At 52.7% G+C, this 14577-nt stretch overlaps 1 protein-coding gene across 1 annotated transcript; it reads left to right on the forward strand.

Moving 5' to 3' along the window:
• The first annotated feature begins 1118 nt into the window (after positions 1-1118).
• On the forward strand, positions 1119-14006 carry LOC147412329 (coiled-coil domain-containing protein 40-like). The gene is made up of 18 exons (XM_086481472.1): positions 1119-1241; positions 2426-2594; positions 2779-2969; positions 3492-3575; positions 3664-3883; positions 4718-4872; positions 5697-5819; positions 6222-6343; positions 7066-7309; positions 7417-7599; positions 8840-9085; positions 9826-10039; positions 10588-10757; positions 10882-10973; positions 11576-11696; positions 12360-12548; positions 12760-12918; positions 13674-14006. Exons 1-18 carry the CDS (start codon positions 1143-1145, stop codon positions 13917-13919), a joined length of 3027 nt encoding a protein of 1008 aa, XP_086337598.1. The 5' UTR covers positions 1119-1142; the 3' UTR covers positions 13920-14006.
• The last annotated feature ends 571 nt before the right edge of the window (positions 14007-14577 follow it).

A 14577-nucleotide genomic window follows, 5' to 3' on the forward strand; every position in this document is an offset into this window, starting at 1 on the left:
AGTCTGCGCTCCGCCAACGGCTCGCGCCTTCCCGCCTCGTGTAAGCACATTATATACAGTCTCATTTCCTGCATTCGCGATGTCGCAATCAGGGCGATACTCTGCGCATGTTCCTTCTGTTGCTGGGGGGTCTTTCTCTGCCTCCTGGTGGTCGTAAGGATGAAGGCTGAAGGTCTTCCTCGTTGCCCTGTGGGTGGACTTATGCAAGAATGTGACTACTCAACCCCCTCAGCTGCGGGTCCTGTTTACTTTGCCGAATGTCCTTCGGTTGGGCTATCAAGCCTTGGGGGCACATAAATCTTCCATCCATACCTTCCCATACAGGTTTAATGAACAAAGCACAATATGTTACTTATTACACCGACCGTCCACCTTCATGTCTCTGCTGATAACAGCAAAGGAAGAGGTAGATACTGGGGCAATTTGAGAGAGGACCCCCTCCCCAAAAGGAAGGCAATCCTAAATACACCCCAAGCTTTAGGGAGCCAGCCCAGAACAGCAGAAAATAAAGTTAAAATGAACTCTTTCGCATTCCACCAGCCCCCAGCCGGCAGCACACCGAGCGCCTCGGGGCTCCGGTGGGAAGGGAAGACAAAGAGCGGGATAAAAGAAAATGGATGCATCCCCGGGGTGCTGGGCAGCGTCCCGGGTGCCTCGTCCCCGCAGCTCCCCCCGCCCGGACTCCAGACCTCGGCGCCGTTACCTGCTGCCCCGCACCGGGGCTGGCGCCGCCAGGGCGGCCGGGACGCCGCGGGCCCCCCCCGGGCCCGGCGGGCTGAGGTAGTGCGGGCCGAGCGCCCCCCCCACAGCCCCCCCCATCTCCACGAGCCGAGGTGGTGCGGCCCGCGTTCCCCCCCCCCTCCACGGGCTGAGGTGGTGCGGCCCGGAGCGCTCACGTGACCGGGTGTTGCTGCGTCGCCTGGCAACGGGAACATGGCGCAGACGGCGGCGGGTGAGTGCGGGGCTGGGCCGCGGCCGGGCCTTGAACCGCCCGGCCCTCGGCCGCCCGGCCTCCCCGGCCCCGCGGGTGCCCGTGCCCAGCCCCGCGGCGGCCTGCAGCTGGCGGGCCCCGGGGAGCCGGGCTGGTTCTCACTCTTCCCTCCGCTCTGGTTGCAGGCACAGGCCATCCCCAGCCCAGCAATATGGAGGAGGCCGCCGGTGCCGCAGCAGAGGGCTCTGGGGTGGAATCCGGCTCCGCTGCGCGGGATATCGTCCGAGTTCCGTCGCCTCTTGCTATGGAGGTGATTTCCTTCAGAACGTTCGCGGGGCAGCATGATGTTCCTACGCTCTCCTTGCAGAGTGATGGCTTCGTGGAAGCAGTTTCGATAGGGAGAAGTAAAACAAGGGAGCGGTTGTTGAAGTCTTGCCCTGCCTATTAAAAAAAACAAGTTAAATGTAGTTGTAGTTCTGTGTGTCAGCAGCGTCCTGAAGCATGTGCTTCTCACTCAGCTCCCAGATGGCTGTAGGCATGTTAAACGGGAGGTTGCCCCCATCTCACAGACACACGTACGGGGGCTGTGTTCGAGGTTGGTGGTGCTAAGTTTTTTTTGTCTGTTGGTACTGCACGATATTTGAATTTGGCAAATGATGGTACGGGATAAAACGGTGTCTCTTTAAAAAGAAGATAATAGTTTGGCTACGTGTAGCACCAGCTGGAGGACTAAAATCCCTAAGGGCATTTTTTAAAAAAATAGACGTGAGCCAGAGACACATCTGAAATTAAAAGTGGTGTGTAGAATTTTTGTCAGGATCTTTACCGTCTTCATGCTGCCTGGGTGACTGTTTTTGTGAACGAGATTAAACTTCAAAATTAAACTCCCATGACAAAAAGCAGTTGTTACAGCACCGTAGCATGAGCATTAAACCAAATGCACAACCTGCTGTAACGCTGCTATTCTGCTTTTTGCCTGTGTGTGTGCTAGGCAGTAGAGGCGGAGAATGGGAGCGACAGTGAAGAAGAAGGGTCCGTTCCTCTGCAGGACCAAAAAGAGACATTTCCCCCAGCAGAAAGAGGAGCTACAGAGCTGTTTGTTAGTTCTGCAGAGGTGAGACACTAATAACACACACAATCTTATTCACAGAAGGCATGGCCGGTATTTGTAACTTCAAATTCTCCTGGGGCGGTTTTGTTGCTGCCAACACAAACCCGACCAGAACTGAACAGAGAGAAGCTAACTGGTCAGGCACAAAGTCTACAAAAGCTGTGACAGAGCTGGAGAGGTTCCTCTGTCGTGCTGCATGTGGGTAAAGGTGGTTTTTGAATCGGCAGAGGCACAGCTTTGCCAGTGTATCTGTGGGCTGAGTTTAGAACAAGGCCCTCTTGCCGATTCTGTGTCTGCATCGTTCTTGTCTCGTGATGACAGAAACAAGCAGATTGTCAGGGCAGACTGAAAAGCTGTTTCAGGTGGTGGATTTTACGTTTCAGAAAAAATCCCCTGAGACTTTCTTGGACAAAGTCGAATTAGACAGTTGTCCTCCTGCGTTGGGTGACATGGAGCAGCCAGTAACCGAGAGAGAAAACCCTCCCCTTCCTTCAGGAGCTCCTCAGCAGGTGTCTGCGTGGTCAGCGGAGCGGAACAGCTGCACAGAGTCAGGTATCCTTCAGTCCCTTGCTAACAGTACAACACTCCATACCACCCGTCAAGCACAGTTTCTAGTTTTCTCCCTTTCTCGTCATTGTTAGTCCAACTGGAGGCACAACGCTTTAAAATCTAAGCATTTTCTTTGTCTTTTTCTTCTCTTTTTTTTTTTTTCTTTTTCTTGGGGGGTGGGGTCCAGGTGACATTGGAGAACCCATTTCTCTCTGCTCAGAGACTGCCTTTGAGCAGTTGGATCAGCTCACCAGTGAGCATGGTGACCAAAGGCGGGAACAGGCATGCCAGCAGCGTGGAGCTGAGGGGCACGAAACGAGTGGAAGAAGTGAAGAAACCGTAGAAGAAACAGAGCTGGTTGTCTTGGATCTAGAACATGTGAGAAGTCCTCCAATCTTGTCGTTCTTCTTCGCAGACCTGCTGGTTTTATTTGTATGAAATACACAAGGTAGATTGTCAGCAGCGGCTCAGCCATAGGCTGAAACCACGTGTTTAAAACAGGCTTTTGCAGAAGTACTGACTCCTGAGCGTGTCTGCTCCCTCAGGGTTAACCCCAAACGGGAGGCTCAGGAGGGAGCCGTGTAGTGGGTAAATCTGATACTCCTCAGTGCTCCTGAAAGAGAAGTACTGTCAGCAAGAGCGAGGGGATGGGCTCTCAGAGGCAGCTCTTCTGATGTGTTTCTGACTTTCAGATATCCTCAGTAGTGGCTTTCTGCTGTCAACAAATACCCACTATGTAACTCCTCTCACTCGTTACAGTGAGCGTAGCTAAAGTAAGAATGCAAGGGTCTGTGGCAGAAAATACGCTGTGTTATTTAACAGCGGGGGCAGCAGTAAGGTTTCTTCATAATTTCTTTACACAAGTACGTTGACTTGTATCAATGTCATACTTCTTGACAGCCTCTGATGAGAAGATTCCAGGCTGCCCTGAAGAGTCACCTCACTAAGCAGATGGAAAAAGTGAGCCTAGAGCTTCAGGAACTGGTACGTGGCATTCTTACTTTGCCTTCCCGCAGCAGCCCACCCCTGCCCGAGCTGAAGCCAGGTAACTGGTTTCCTCTTGTGTTTGCAGAGGGCAGCAGCGAAGAAGGGGCAAGCAGAGAGGGAAGAGCTTGGGCTGGTTCTTTACGGAGCGCAGCAGCAGCTGGCCCGCCTGCAGCTGGAACTGGAGAAGAGCCACGACCGCCGTTCTCAGGTGGCCGCAGCACGTCAGCAGCTGGAGGAGGAGCTGGAGGGCCTCAGGCTTACTTACAAGCAAATGTGTCAGAACACACACGATGAACGCCAGAAAGGTGACCGAGGCAGCCCTTGCCAGGTTTCCTGGCTCTAGTACTGTGTGGAGAAAGGGATTTATTTGAATCCAAGTCAAGCATTGGGTTGAAAAATACAGTAACATTGATCAGGAATAAGGCACTCGCTGAAACCTTTCACAGGTATTCCTGGTTGTTTCTAAGACCGTGTGGCTACCTTGTACTTCTAAGAAGGTCTTTAGGACTAAAACTGTTCCGGGCAGATGGGCTGCTCTGTGACTTAGAAGGAGGAAGATGCTGTCGCTCTGTTACGTTTGCCTGTGTCTCTGTAAGGGTGTGACGAGATCGCAAAGGTCGTGGGTCGTGAGGGGCACGCGGGAGCCTGAGAGTGCCATCCGCGTGGGAACCCGTCCCAGCCAAAGAAATGGACTTGACTCATGCTGGTTGTGCTGCAGGCCTGTGGGTAGGGGACAGGAAAACAACTGTGATGGCGAGGGTAGCTCAGCGTAGGATAAACTGCCTAGAAAGGTTTGGCAGGTTGCTGAAAAAAATAGAGAAGCGTTCAACAGACTGAGAAAGAGACAGTTCTGTTTTGGGGCAGAGGAGTGGAGTCACAGCCTCCTGAGGCCGCCCCTTCTTTGATCTCCTGGGCTTCTGAGTGCTGGGAACCAATGAATTGCTTACCAAGATATTAGCTGTGCTTGTGGAGCTGTACTCCAAAGCCGATGCAAATTCACATTTCAGGGGGGCTGATTTGGCTGGTCAGTGTGCGAATTTGGCTTTGGGTGTTTCTGTGTTTCTTTCCCTTTTACCTCTGTTTAAAGTGTGTCTTACAAACGTACTTTTCTGTAAATATTTTTCCCCCTGCCTCCCCAGTCTCTGCAATGCAGACCCAGGTTGAAAACTTGGCCTTGCACCTCTTCTACGTGCAGAACACGGCCCATATGCACCATAATATTTTACTAACGAAACGGTCGACAAAGAGGGCTGAGCTGGAGAAGGCCCAAGCTGACGTGGAAAAGAAAAAACAGGTATCACGTAAAACTCTCTTCTTTCAAATAAATAAATGAATTCAGGTGACAGCTAGCGGCGAGTCTCGGAGGACGTGCTGCCTTGGCAGAAGGAAGGCTGTAGTGAATATACAGACACCATGGAAGGTGCGTGGGGATATTTTCCCCAAATAATTGAAAATGAGAAGAATCCCCACCACCAAGATAGTGGCATGTACTGAACAGAATTTTTTTATGAGCCTTATAATAGGAAGTAGTAATCAGTAGTGATCACTCTTCACGCAGGCAACGGGGGTGTGGGGGCAGAAAGATATTTAGCAAAGAAGTATCATATGTTGAAGTCTGGAGAATTGCTCTGAGTCCCAAGGAAGAGCGAACTTGGAAGGTGAACTGAGCGGTCGGTGTGCTGGAGCTCCCTCTGCTGCCTCCTGCTTGCAGCAGGACACCAACTAATTACTGTTGATGCAGAATTGCGGGCAAACGGTTGAGATGGAATGGGTTTAGATGGTTTTTAACAAAGGATTTTAAACCATAAATTATCAAGATTCCCAGCTGCTGGAGAGGTGGCGCAATGTAACCCATGCTGGCAGGGATGACTGCTGCTTCAGATCTGAAGGACCAATTTCCTACTGTGGGTGGAACGATAAAAACCAGCAAAGAAGGTTTTGTTCTCTTGAAAATTGTCACTGCTGCATTCAGGAGTCGTTTGGATAGGAATGGAAGAGTTTCAGTAGGAATCAAAGCTAACTGAATTCATTTTCAGCCCAAGTTATTGCTGTAGAATTTAGTTGGTTAAGCCTGAGATTATGTTACTCATCCTGAGCTGTTTGGCTCTGCCTCTCTAGGATCTTCTGGTAGACCGCTTGACCCGGAAAGCCTACGAGCTGCAGGAACAGATTGCTCTGTTCGAAGCTCAGTTTGTGGCTCAGGCAGAGGACACAAAAGTAACTCGGCAAGCAGCAAATGAGGTAGGAGAATGCTTTTTTTTTGCTTCTGGTTAATATTTCCCTCTGGAAGGACCGACCCCGTTGGCTCATGCTCACGTGGTAGCTACAGTGTAGGACAGAGTTGTATGATCAGTTCCTGTTTGGAGGAATGAAGACTTTTTTGTTTTGGTTTGGTTTGGTTTGTTTTTCCCTTTGTCCTCCAGAATTGCCTATAAATCACTTCCTCCCCCACCCTCTCTGCATTTTTTTCCTTGCAGACCTATGCTCTGTGGTCGGGGGTGACCATAAACCAGAGGCACGTTAGCTGAAACTGTTCCTGCCCAGCGTATTATGAACACACACCAAAAAAAAGGCATTGTAACGTGAATTTGGTTTCCCAGCCTAGTATAGATTTATCCTGTCTACAAATCCTCTCTCTCCCAGGCTTGTATGGAGGTTCAGGCTATTAACATGGAGAAAAAGCGACTGATGAACCACTGGAATAGCAGCTTGGCAGGAATGAAGCAGAGAGATGAGGCCTATATCGCCACCCAAGCGCTGCTGAGGTACGGTATCTGAGAACAGTCCCAGGAGAGACCTCACACGGGTTGGACGGGAGGGATGCTGAAAGGGGCAGTGCGTCTCCAGTTTATTGCTGCGCGTGCAGGATATGTCAAGCAGAACAAGTTTGCTGCTCTGAAGCACGTAGTAAGGTTAAAGGATAGGAAGCACAGTTCTTCGTCACTATTCTGTATCCAAAACACAACTCTCCCCCCAAATGTGTGGGGTTTTTAAAGCTGTTTAGAGTTTTTCTGTTCATATTTTAGTCCTTTAGAAGAGTTCCTTCACCTTTGCAACATCTCTCAATCCAAAGAGCTAGACTTCAAGAGGGATTTTACCTGTCGCTCTCAGTTAGGGTTTTGTGATGCCTTCAGAAATCATCAGGAAAACCGTCCTGTTGTTGCCAAAGGAAGCGCTTATTTGCTCTGGAGTCAGCCTGGCTGATTCCCTGCAATGTGCTTTGATGGTGGCATCCTGGTAAGAGTGGGGGGTGGGGACAGGACTGAAAGCGGGAATTAATTTTCCTACGTACGTTTGCTTTTCAGTCTTCTGTCTCCATCCATCTTCTGATGACTCTGCACTGTCACAGCAGGGTGGCCTTTGTAAAGATCTTCCTCCTTGGTCTGTTGTCGCTGCAGTAGCGTGTTTGAAAAGAGGAATTTGTAGATGACTGTTCAGCGCGTGAGTCTACCCCTGTGGTGATTTTCCATCCTCTTTGCCTCTCCAGCAAGTACAGACATGACCTCAAGTCCCTAGAAACGGACATCCATGGCTGTAGGAAGTCAATCAGGAAGGAGGAGGAGAAGAATGAGTTGCTTGTCGCCATCCTGAGCCGTTCACAGAACGATGCCAACATGACAAAGAAGCTGATTGCCCAGTGCCTTTCCAGGCAGGAGGCCTTGAAGGTGGAATCTGGCACCTACGCTCGCGTTCTCCACGAGACAGAGCAGGCCCTCAACAGGACCAGGATGGTGAGGAGAGTTACTTGGAAGAAGAACCTTTCAAATCAGACACAGATGTTTAATCCCCCTCCCCAAACAGTTGTAGTGACCCTGTCTCCTGTCTTTGCTGCGTTTAGGATCAAGCTGCTTGTCTGAATCAGTTGCTGTCCATCAGTAAGGACATAGAGAAAGGAACTGATGCCAAAGTGCAGATGGAGAACGAAATCATGGCAAAGCTTCAGGACCAGATGGTGTCCAGCAAAGCCACAAAGCACTTCTCGCAGCTGGCTGCAAAGCTCCGTAGGAGAAAAACAGACCTGGTGTGTTATCTCTTCCGTTTGGGAGGGCGGGGGAAGGAAACCGCCCTGAGCGGTGTTTCTCAAGTGTGTTTCGTCCACGCCTTCGTTCTGCTTTTCAGACCTGAAGTTGAAGGTCTGCTGAGTTTGTGACTTCAGTTTGGTTCTTCCAGTGCTCTTATTGCGGGATTCTGGTGTACGCGAGAGGGTTTGGCCAAAAAGGCCTTGACACATAATGTACTGTTCTTTCTTTACTTAAAAAATGGGACAGAACGATGAATTCTGGGAGTTTTTACCATAAAGTAGTACCAGTTCTTATGTATTGGAGGAAGACAGTGGATATGTAGTACTGCTGTACTCCACATTGAACTAACCTGTATCTCTGTCCGGCATCATGGAATGCGATACAGGCCTGCTCTCGTTCCTGAGTGAGGATTACAGCCCAAGGAGCAATCGAACCAGACCCACAGTTCTTTGTGGCACGATCAGTTGCTCTCTTTGGGAGTGTGTAACTGGAACAGATAGAAAAACTAGAAGATCCAGCGTAGTGTTTGTGGTGTTGAGTTGTGTGGGCTGGCACTAACAAGGCACCCACACCTCTGTATTTCTGCGGGTTACTTCAGCCTGGCCCTGGGATTTTTAAATCGGGGGCATTATCTTGAGCAAGAGGAAGAGTTCCAGGGCTGGCTTCCGTTGTGAGAGAGGGGCCCCCCGCCCCCTTCCCACAGGCACACCAACAAGCGGACACTCGCGTTGTCTCCCATCAGCACCTGCGGTGCACGGCTGGATGTAGCCAGAGAGTCGTGGCCGCTGGCGGCGCGGGGGCAGCAGAAGTCACCCGGCTGCATTCGCGCTGCGCTCAACAGGCACCCGCCTTTCTGGCTGCTGCGGTGGTGGTTCGGTGAGGGACGTGTTTGTCGGGTGTGGTGGAGAATGTCCTGCTCCGGTGAGCCGGGCAGCTGGAGACACCCAGGCAGGGCAGGTAAGTGCAGAGGTGATGAGCGCGGCCTCTTAAAGGCTTTGGGATGTTTGGGCTCCTTCATGCTCTTCAGCAGCCTTATGGCAGAGGTAAATGTTGGTATCTCCGTCAGGAGATGGAGAAACAAAGGTACAGAGTGGGTAAGTGGCTGGCTCGCAGCTTGTGGCACAGACCTGGGAGGAGAATCTAAATCCCCTGACTCCTGTGCCTCGGGAAGCGGGCGTTCCAAATCAATGGGCTGCTGCTGGTGACAGTAATTTGTTTTCTGTCTGTTGGCGTTCCTAGGAGCTGCATTTTTCCAAGGTTGAGAATGATGTGGCCCAGGTTATTCTGAATGGAACTCATACCAGCTGCAGGCTGACAGTTCTCCAAAACACACTTTGTCAGCTGGACAAGGAAGTGAAAAATACCCGTGACCTGATCAGCTGCAGGGAAAGCGAGATTGCAAGGTGCAGTCTCCTGACCGAGAACAGGCAAGCGGTGCTCAGCCAGTACAACAAGAGGTTGGAGAAGATTCTTGCGCGGCAGGGGGTATGTACATTCCCATTTCAGTCCCAGGCTTGATTTTATTCTTTGTGGTGACCACAGGTGCCCCTGATAAATGTAACTGTGTAAGTGCTGAGTAGTTAAAACTTTCAGGCATCAGTATAGAGGTTTAAAAGCTGCACTAGTTAATGTAAATGTTTACGTCTGTCAAACAGCTCTTAGTGCACGGGGGGAGGAGCTGGCATGAGGGAATTGTGAAATGAGGGTGTGCCCAGCACAGATTTCTGCAGGGAGTTGTCTGCGCCTGATGAAAACGTTGAATGACATCAATACTCTGGGAGTAACTAGGGTCTCATCAGAAAACCTGCAAATACTGACAAGGGGCGAATGGAGCAGGCGGGGTGATGTAGATCACTTGGTGCTTGGCCCCATTCAGCTGATAGATACCCAGGTCTGCCCCTGGCACCGTGAGCTGCAAGACCTTTATAGAGCCCAATGCAAGAATGAGTGCTGTGGCAGACTCTTGGACACCCAGGTGTGCCTGTTGTAGGAGCTTAGGAGGCCCCTCTCGCCCCAGAGCCTGAGAGCTGTTCGGGCTTCCCTTGCATTTGTTCCCGTGAGGTCAGGAATGATTGGTCCCATCCAGCTCCTGGGAAATAGAGGCACAAAGGAAGTAACAGTATAGCTGAAGTATTCGGTAGGCATCTCAGCAGCTGGACCGGCCTTCTGCAAAAAGTGCTTCAGCAGCTTCTGCCTGATTAATCCCCAACCTTGCCCTCATCCAGGGTCAAGAACTGGGGCCACTGGGAATGGAGATCAACAAGCTGTCCAAGCAGATAGAAGAATATCACTCTGAGGTGATGACGCTACAAAAGCACTGGCTCAATCAGCAGCAAGAGCTGGTCAAGTTAACACACCAACGGGAGGAACAAGTAGCCTCCCTGGACACGTTAAAGAAACGGATCACAGTAATGCAGCAGAAGAAAGTGCGCAGGGAAAGTAGGTCATTCCCCAACTCTTTTTAAAACGTTCAGCTGTGAATGGAGGAAAAAGGGAGCGAGGGCTTACGGACGGGTGAGCCAGACCTTCACCAGAGAATGCGCCGTGCTCCTACGTCCGTGTGAGCAGTAACGCAGGCGGCCCCAGCACTGCTCTGGGGCTACGAGCCAGGCACCTCTGCTGCTCTGCCTGGCGTTATTCCCTGTCCCGACTGATCCCGCTGCCTTAACGGGCACAACCGAACCGAAGTGGCCGTGTCACGTGCTACACTTCTTAAATAACGTTTGCAAGTAGTTGGTGGGTAAATGTCCCCACCACGATGGTGCTTCCCTTGGCTCAAACCAGCTCTTTTCCACAGCAGTCTCCTTCAAAACCGTATTTGGGTTTTGGGCTTGTGGAAAAACGGTCTGGCTGGGTATGTGGGACGCAGGTGGCTCTGCAGGCAGCGTTGTCTGGTCTGATGGCAGTCTGTCACGCCTTGCCTGTGTTCCACCTGCTGCTTGTGGGAATTTTAAGACTTTTTTTTTTTTTTTTCTGTTCACCTGTAGATGAAATTCAGCAGGAAACAAAAGAGCAGAAAGACATCGAACGTCACATGAGGAACATGTCCAATGACTTGATAAAGCTGAATGTGTTGATCAACAAGAACAGCAGCAGCTTCGAGGAGCTGCAATATGGCAACACGATCACCGAGAACGAGTTTGTGCGCTCTCTCAAGGTACAGACATCTCATTTCCAGGTCTCAGCCTCCCGTGCAGATCGGAGGCAGACAGTGACCGTGTAAATCTTTCTTAGTCTGACCACGTTGTGTTGTCTGACAATGTTATGCTTCCCAAACCTAGGCAGCAGAAAAAGAGTCGGTTGAGATGCAGGAGAAGCACAGTCAGCTGACTGAGGAGAAGGAAAGACTCCTAAACAGCCTGGTGGAAGCAGAGTAGGTACCAGAGAGGTTCTTGCTTTGTGCCACCCTCTTTGAATGTAGGTGTCCATGTCACCTTTCCTCTCTGCTCATCGAACTGAACCAGCAACAGCAAATGTGCTTCTGTCCTTCTCGGAGAAGATGAAAGGAGTTTCATGGATTTTTGGGCGCAGAAGCTGAAAGGTGCTTTAGCTGTCTCTGCAAGCAGCGAGAGCCGTGAGGATGTCGGCTTTAACAGTTCCAGCAGGCTCGTGCTGGACGTTGCTGAGATCTGTATGGGGTGACTCTGCCTGCGCTCTCCTCCGCCAGTCACTCGGAGCGAGCGTGCTGCGCTGGGCAGCTCACTGGGGTCCACCAGCCCCCAGCAGCCTGGGCACGCTTGTTGTTAGTCACCGTGCCACCACCGTGCCACGTTGTGGATGGCGGAGCTCCCTGTCTGGTTCCACGCTGCTCCTGGCTGCCCTTTTACGTGTCCCACGTGCAAACCCTCAGGTTCTGCTGCACCTTCAGCTCCATGTTCAGGACTGAGCTCGGGAGCGTGCTGCCACGCGTGCACAGGGAGCGAGCGTCCTCTCGGGCGCTGACAAAGGTGCCGCTTTCCCTTTCTGTCACTGAAGGCATCAAATCCTGCTGTGGGAGAAGAAGATCCAGCTGACGAGAGAGATGCGTGCGGCGGTGGAGTCTGAGTCAGGGCACGGCGAGCTCCACGCCATGAGAACAGAGATTCACAGGATGCAGGTGAGCCCCGGGGGAGGAGCACTGGGGAGGGGAAGCTGCACACGATGGATTCAGCTTCGGTGTTGCTGAAGGCAGGAGATGAGAAACGGGCTGGGGAAGCAGCATTGCCAGGCCACAGCAATGTTGGAAATCGTACACCCTCCAGCTGGGCCGAATGAAATACATCCAGCGTGCGTGCTCTTCGTGCCTTCCTTGCGCCTGCCGTGTAATGGGCTGCAGCAGAGTCTAGAGACACCTGAGCAATCTATTTAAAACATAATATGTTTGCCACCTTATGCCGTGACCCCAATTTATAAGCAAAGGAATGTTGATGACTAAATATTGCATCATCTTAATCACTGGTTAGGGAAGCCTTCTGTCTTCTGGCAAAGCAACTCTTCCCTTTTGTTCCCAGGTTACTTTACTCTTCTGCTTTTCCTATTGCTAAGGAGTTCCAGTGAAACCTTTTGAAGATTACTTTAGACGAGTTGATAATCCAGCCCTTTGCTTTCCAGATCCACACAGGGCAAGCCGGGTTTGGGTTTAGAGCAAATTTGGCTTGCCAACGCTCACGTGTCACGTATGTCTGGTTTACGTGGAGGGGATGTGCCGCACAGAATCGGTTCGGTGCCGTTTGTGAACATTGGTTACTTTCAGCCTATTTCATATCTTGACACACGGCAGGTCCGCTACGGCCAGCTGATGAAGCAGCAGGAGAAGATGATTCGTGATATGGAGGCATCTGTTTCTCGCAGAGAGGTGATAGCGCTTTGTGGAGAGGGTCAGAACAAAAGAGACAAGAAGCTTGTCCCCAACAGTGTCTTCCACTGCAAGAAACAGGAGCTGAGAAAGAAGATCAGCAAAGCCCAGAAGGTGAGCGAGCAGAGCAGGGCTGCAGGAGTTCACCGGGGCTGTAAGGAGCACCAGGGTGGGCTGAGCACAGACACGCGGGGTGTCGGGACACAGACGGGACAGGCTTTGGAGGCTCCTTAAAAAACCCCACAGGAGAGTTCTGGGGAGATGGCTGGGAGTGCAGCTGGACGAAGAACCACACTCTGCCCTTTCCTTCTCTTCCGTTTGCCAGAACGTTCAGGACTGCAACGCAACCCTCCTGGAGCTGGAGAGCGCCCAGGCGTCCCTCGGTGCCGCCTTCTTGGAAAAGCAGCGAGAACTGCGCAGGCTGGGGGCTGAGTGCGACGGCCTCGATGCAGACGCAGAAGCTCGTCGGAACAGGAAGCGACGGGTGAGCGGCTCCGCTCCCTGGAGCTCGCGAGCCCGACGGGACCGGCTGCTTTCTCCTGGTGCCGGCTCCCCATCTCCCTGTCTCGCCACCATCCTGAACTGAGTGTGCTTGGCATTTTAGCGGCACTTTAAGTTAACTGAGCACACCTTGAGGGCTCATGGGGGTCCTGAATTGGGGCTGCAGTTGTACTCTTAGCGAGGCAGCATTCACCTGGAGACATCAGCCTGAAGGACATGGTTTGTGTCTTGAAAATACCCGGTCACAGCTCTCCTCTGTGAGCGCTTTCTGGCTGCTCATATGTTACAGATTTGAGAGCCAGCTGAAGGTCTTGAATGGCCTCCTGCAAAGGTTGTAAGTTGGTCAAACTCTGTCCTGGCGAGGGTTGCCCTGTGCATGCAGGTATTTCTCTGGTTTATGGAATTCTGTGATGAACATTTAATTTTTTTTTTTCTATTAGCTGACGTGTGGATGTGGTGCTTAGGGACACGGTTTAATGGTGGACTTGGCAGCGTTAGGTTCATGGTTGGACTCAATGATCTTAAAGGTCTCTTCCAACCTAACCACTTCTCTGGCTGTACCCGTTAGCAGCTGTTCTGCCGCTACAAGGGGGACTTCATAGCCCTGTCCCTCTTCAGAAGCCCTTCCCTTTCAGAATGTGATGGTTCCAGTACCGGTGACAAAAGTCACCTGCCTTTCTTAGTGCTTTTCTCTCTGCGGCCTGCTGTCAAAGCAATTTCTGTTGTTGCTTTCCTCAGAACCTTTTGGAGATCGTGTCCTACCAGACTCGCCGGAAGCACCTGCAGGCGCTGAAGGAAGGGACGTACGCTCCCCTGTGCCGCACGGAGCAAGCCTGGAGAAATGAGCACCAGAAACTGCGCCACCGGCTCCAGACCATCGATGCCATCGTCCAGCAGATCCAGCAGGACCATCCCCAGCACTACCGGACTCTCCAGTGGCTCAGACAGTGCTTGGGCTCCAGGCTGGGCTCGCAGGAAGCCTGACTGCCACGAACCCCATCCATGTAACCCTCAGCTCTTGTTCTGCTGGAGCCTGCAGGCTTTGTAAATAAACAAATATCTAAAAACTAAGTCTGTGTAGCAGGTAGTGGTCACCAAAGCTGTAGCAGTGCAACTGATTTTTGTTTCCTTGGCTGCACAAGGGTGGCTTCATCCCTCCCCCTGGCCTGGGGCGCTGGGGGCAGCCGCCCCCTTCCCCTCCGGGCCCCCCCTCTCTCACCGCCTTTCCCTGCAGCTCCGGGAGGCGGAAGGCCCCGGCCCCGGCGGGGGAAGGCGCCCGCCCGCTCCCGGGGCCGGTCCCGCCCCGCAGACGCCTCCGTGCCGTGGGGCCGGTCCCGCCGCGCCTGCTGGGAGGCCGGGCCGGGCCGGCGGGGCCATGGCGGGGCCGGGGCTCCCGGCCGCGCTGCTGCTGCTGCTGCTGGCGCTGCTGGGCTCCGCCGCGGCGGGCAGCCCCGGGGCCGCCGGCTGCCAGGTGCCCCCGGGCGAACGCTTCGACTGCGGCCCCGAGCGGCTGCTGTCGCGGGCGGACTGCGAGGAGCGGGGCTGCTGCTACGCACCCGCCGGCTCCGGCTCCAGCCCCGGCTCCGGCTCCAGCCCCGGCCCGCCCTGGTGCTTCTTCCCCAGCGGCTACCGGAGCTACCGG

Source organism: Leptosomus discolor, unplaced genomic scaffold, assembly GCF_034619465.1.
Source record: "Leptosomus discolor isolate bLepDis1 unplaced genomic scaffold, bLepDis1.hap2 HAP2_SCAFFOLD_132, whole genome shotgun sequence".
Classification (NCBI taxonomy): Eukaryota; Metazoa; Chordata; class Aves; order Leptosomiformes; family Leptosomidae; genus Leptosomus; species Leptosomus discolor.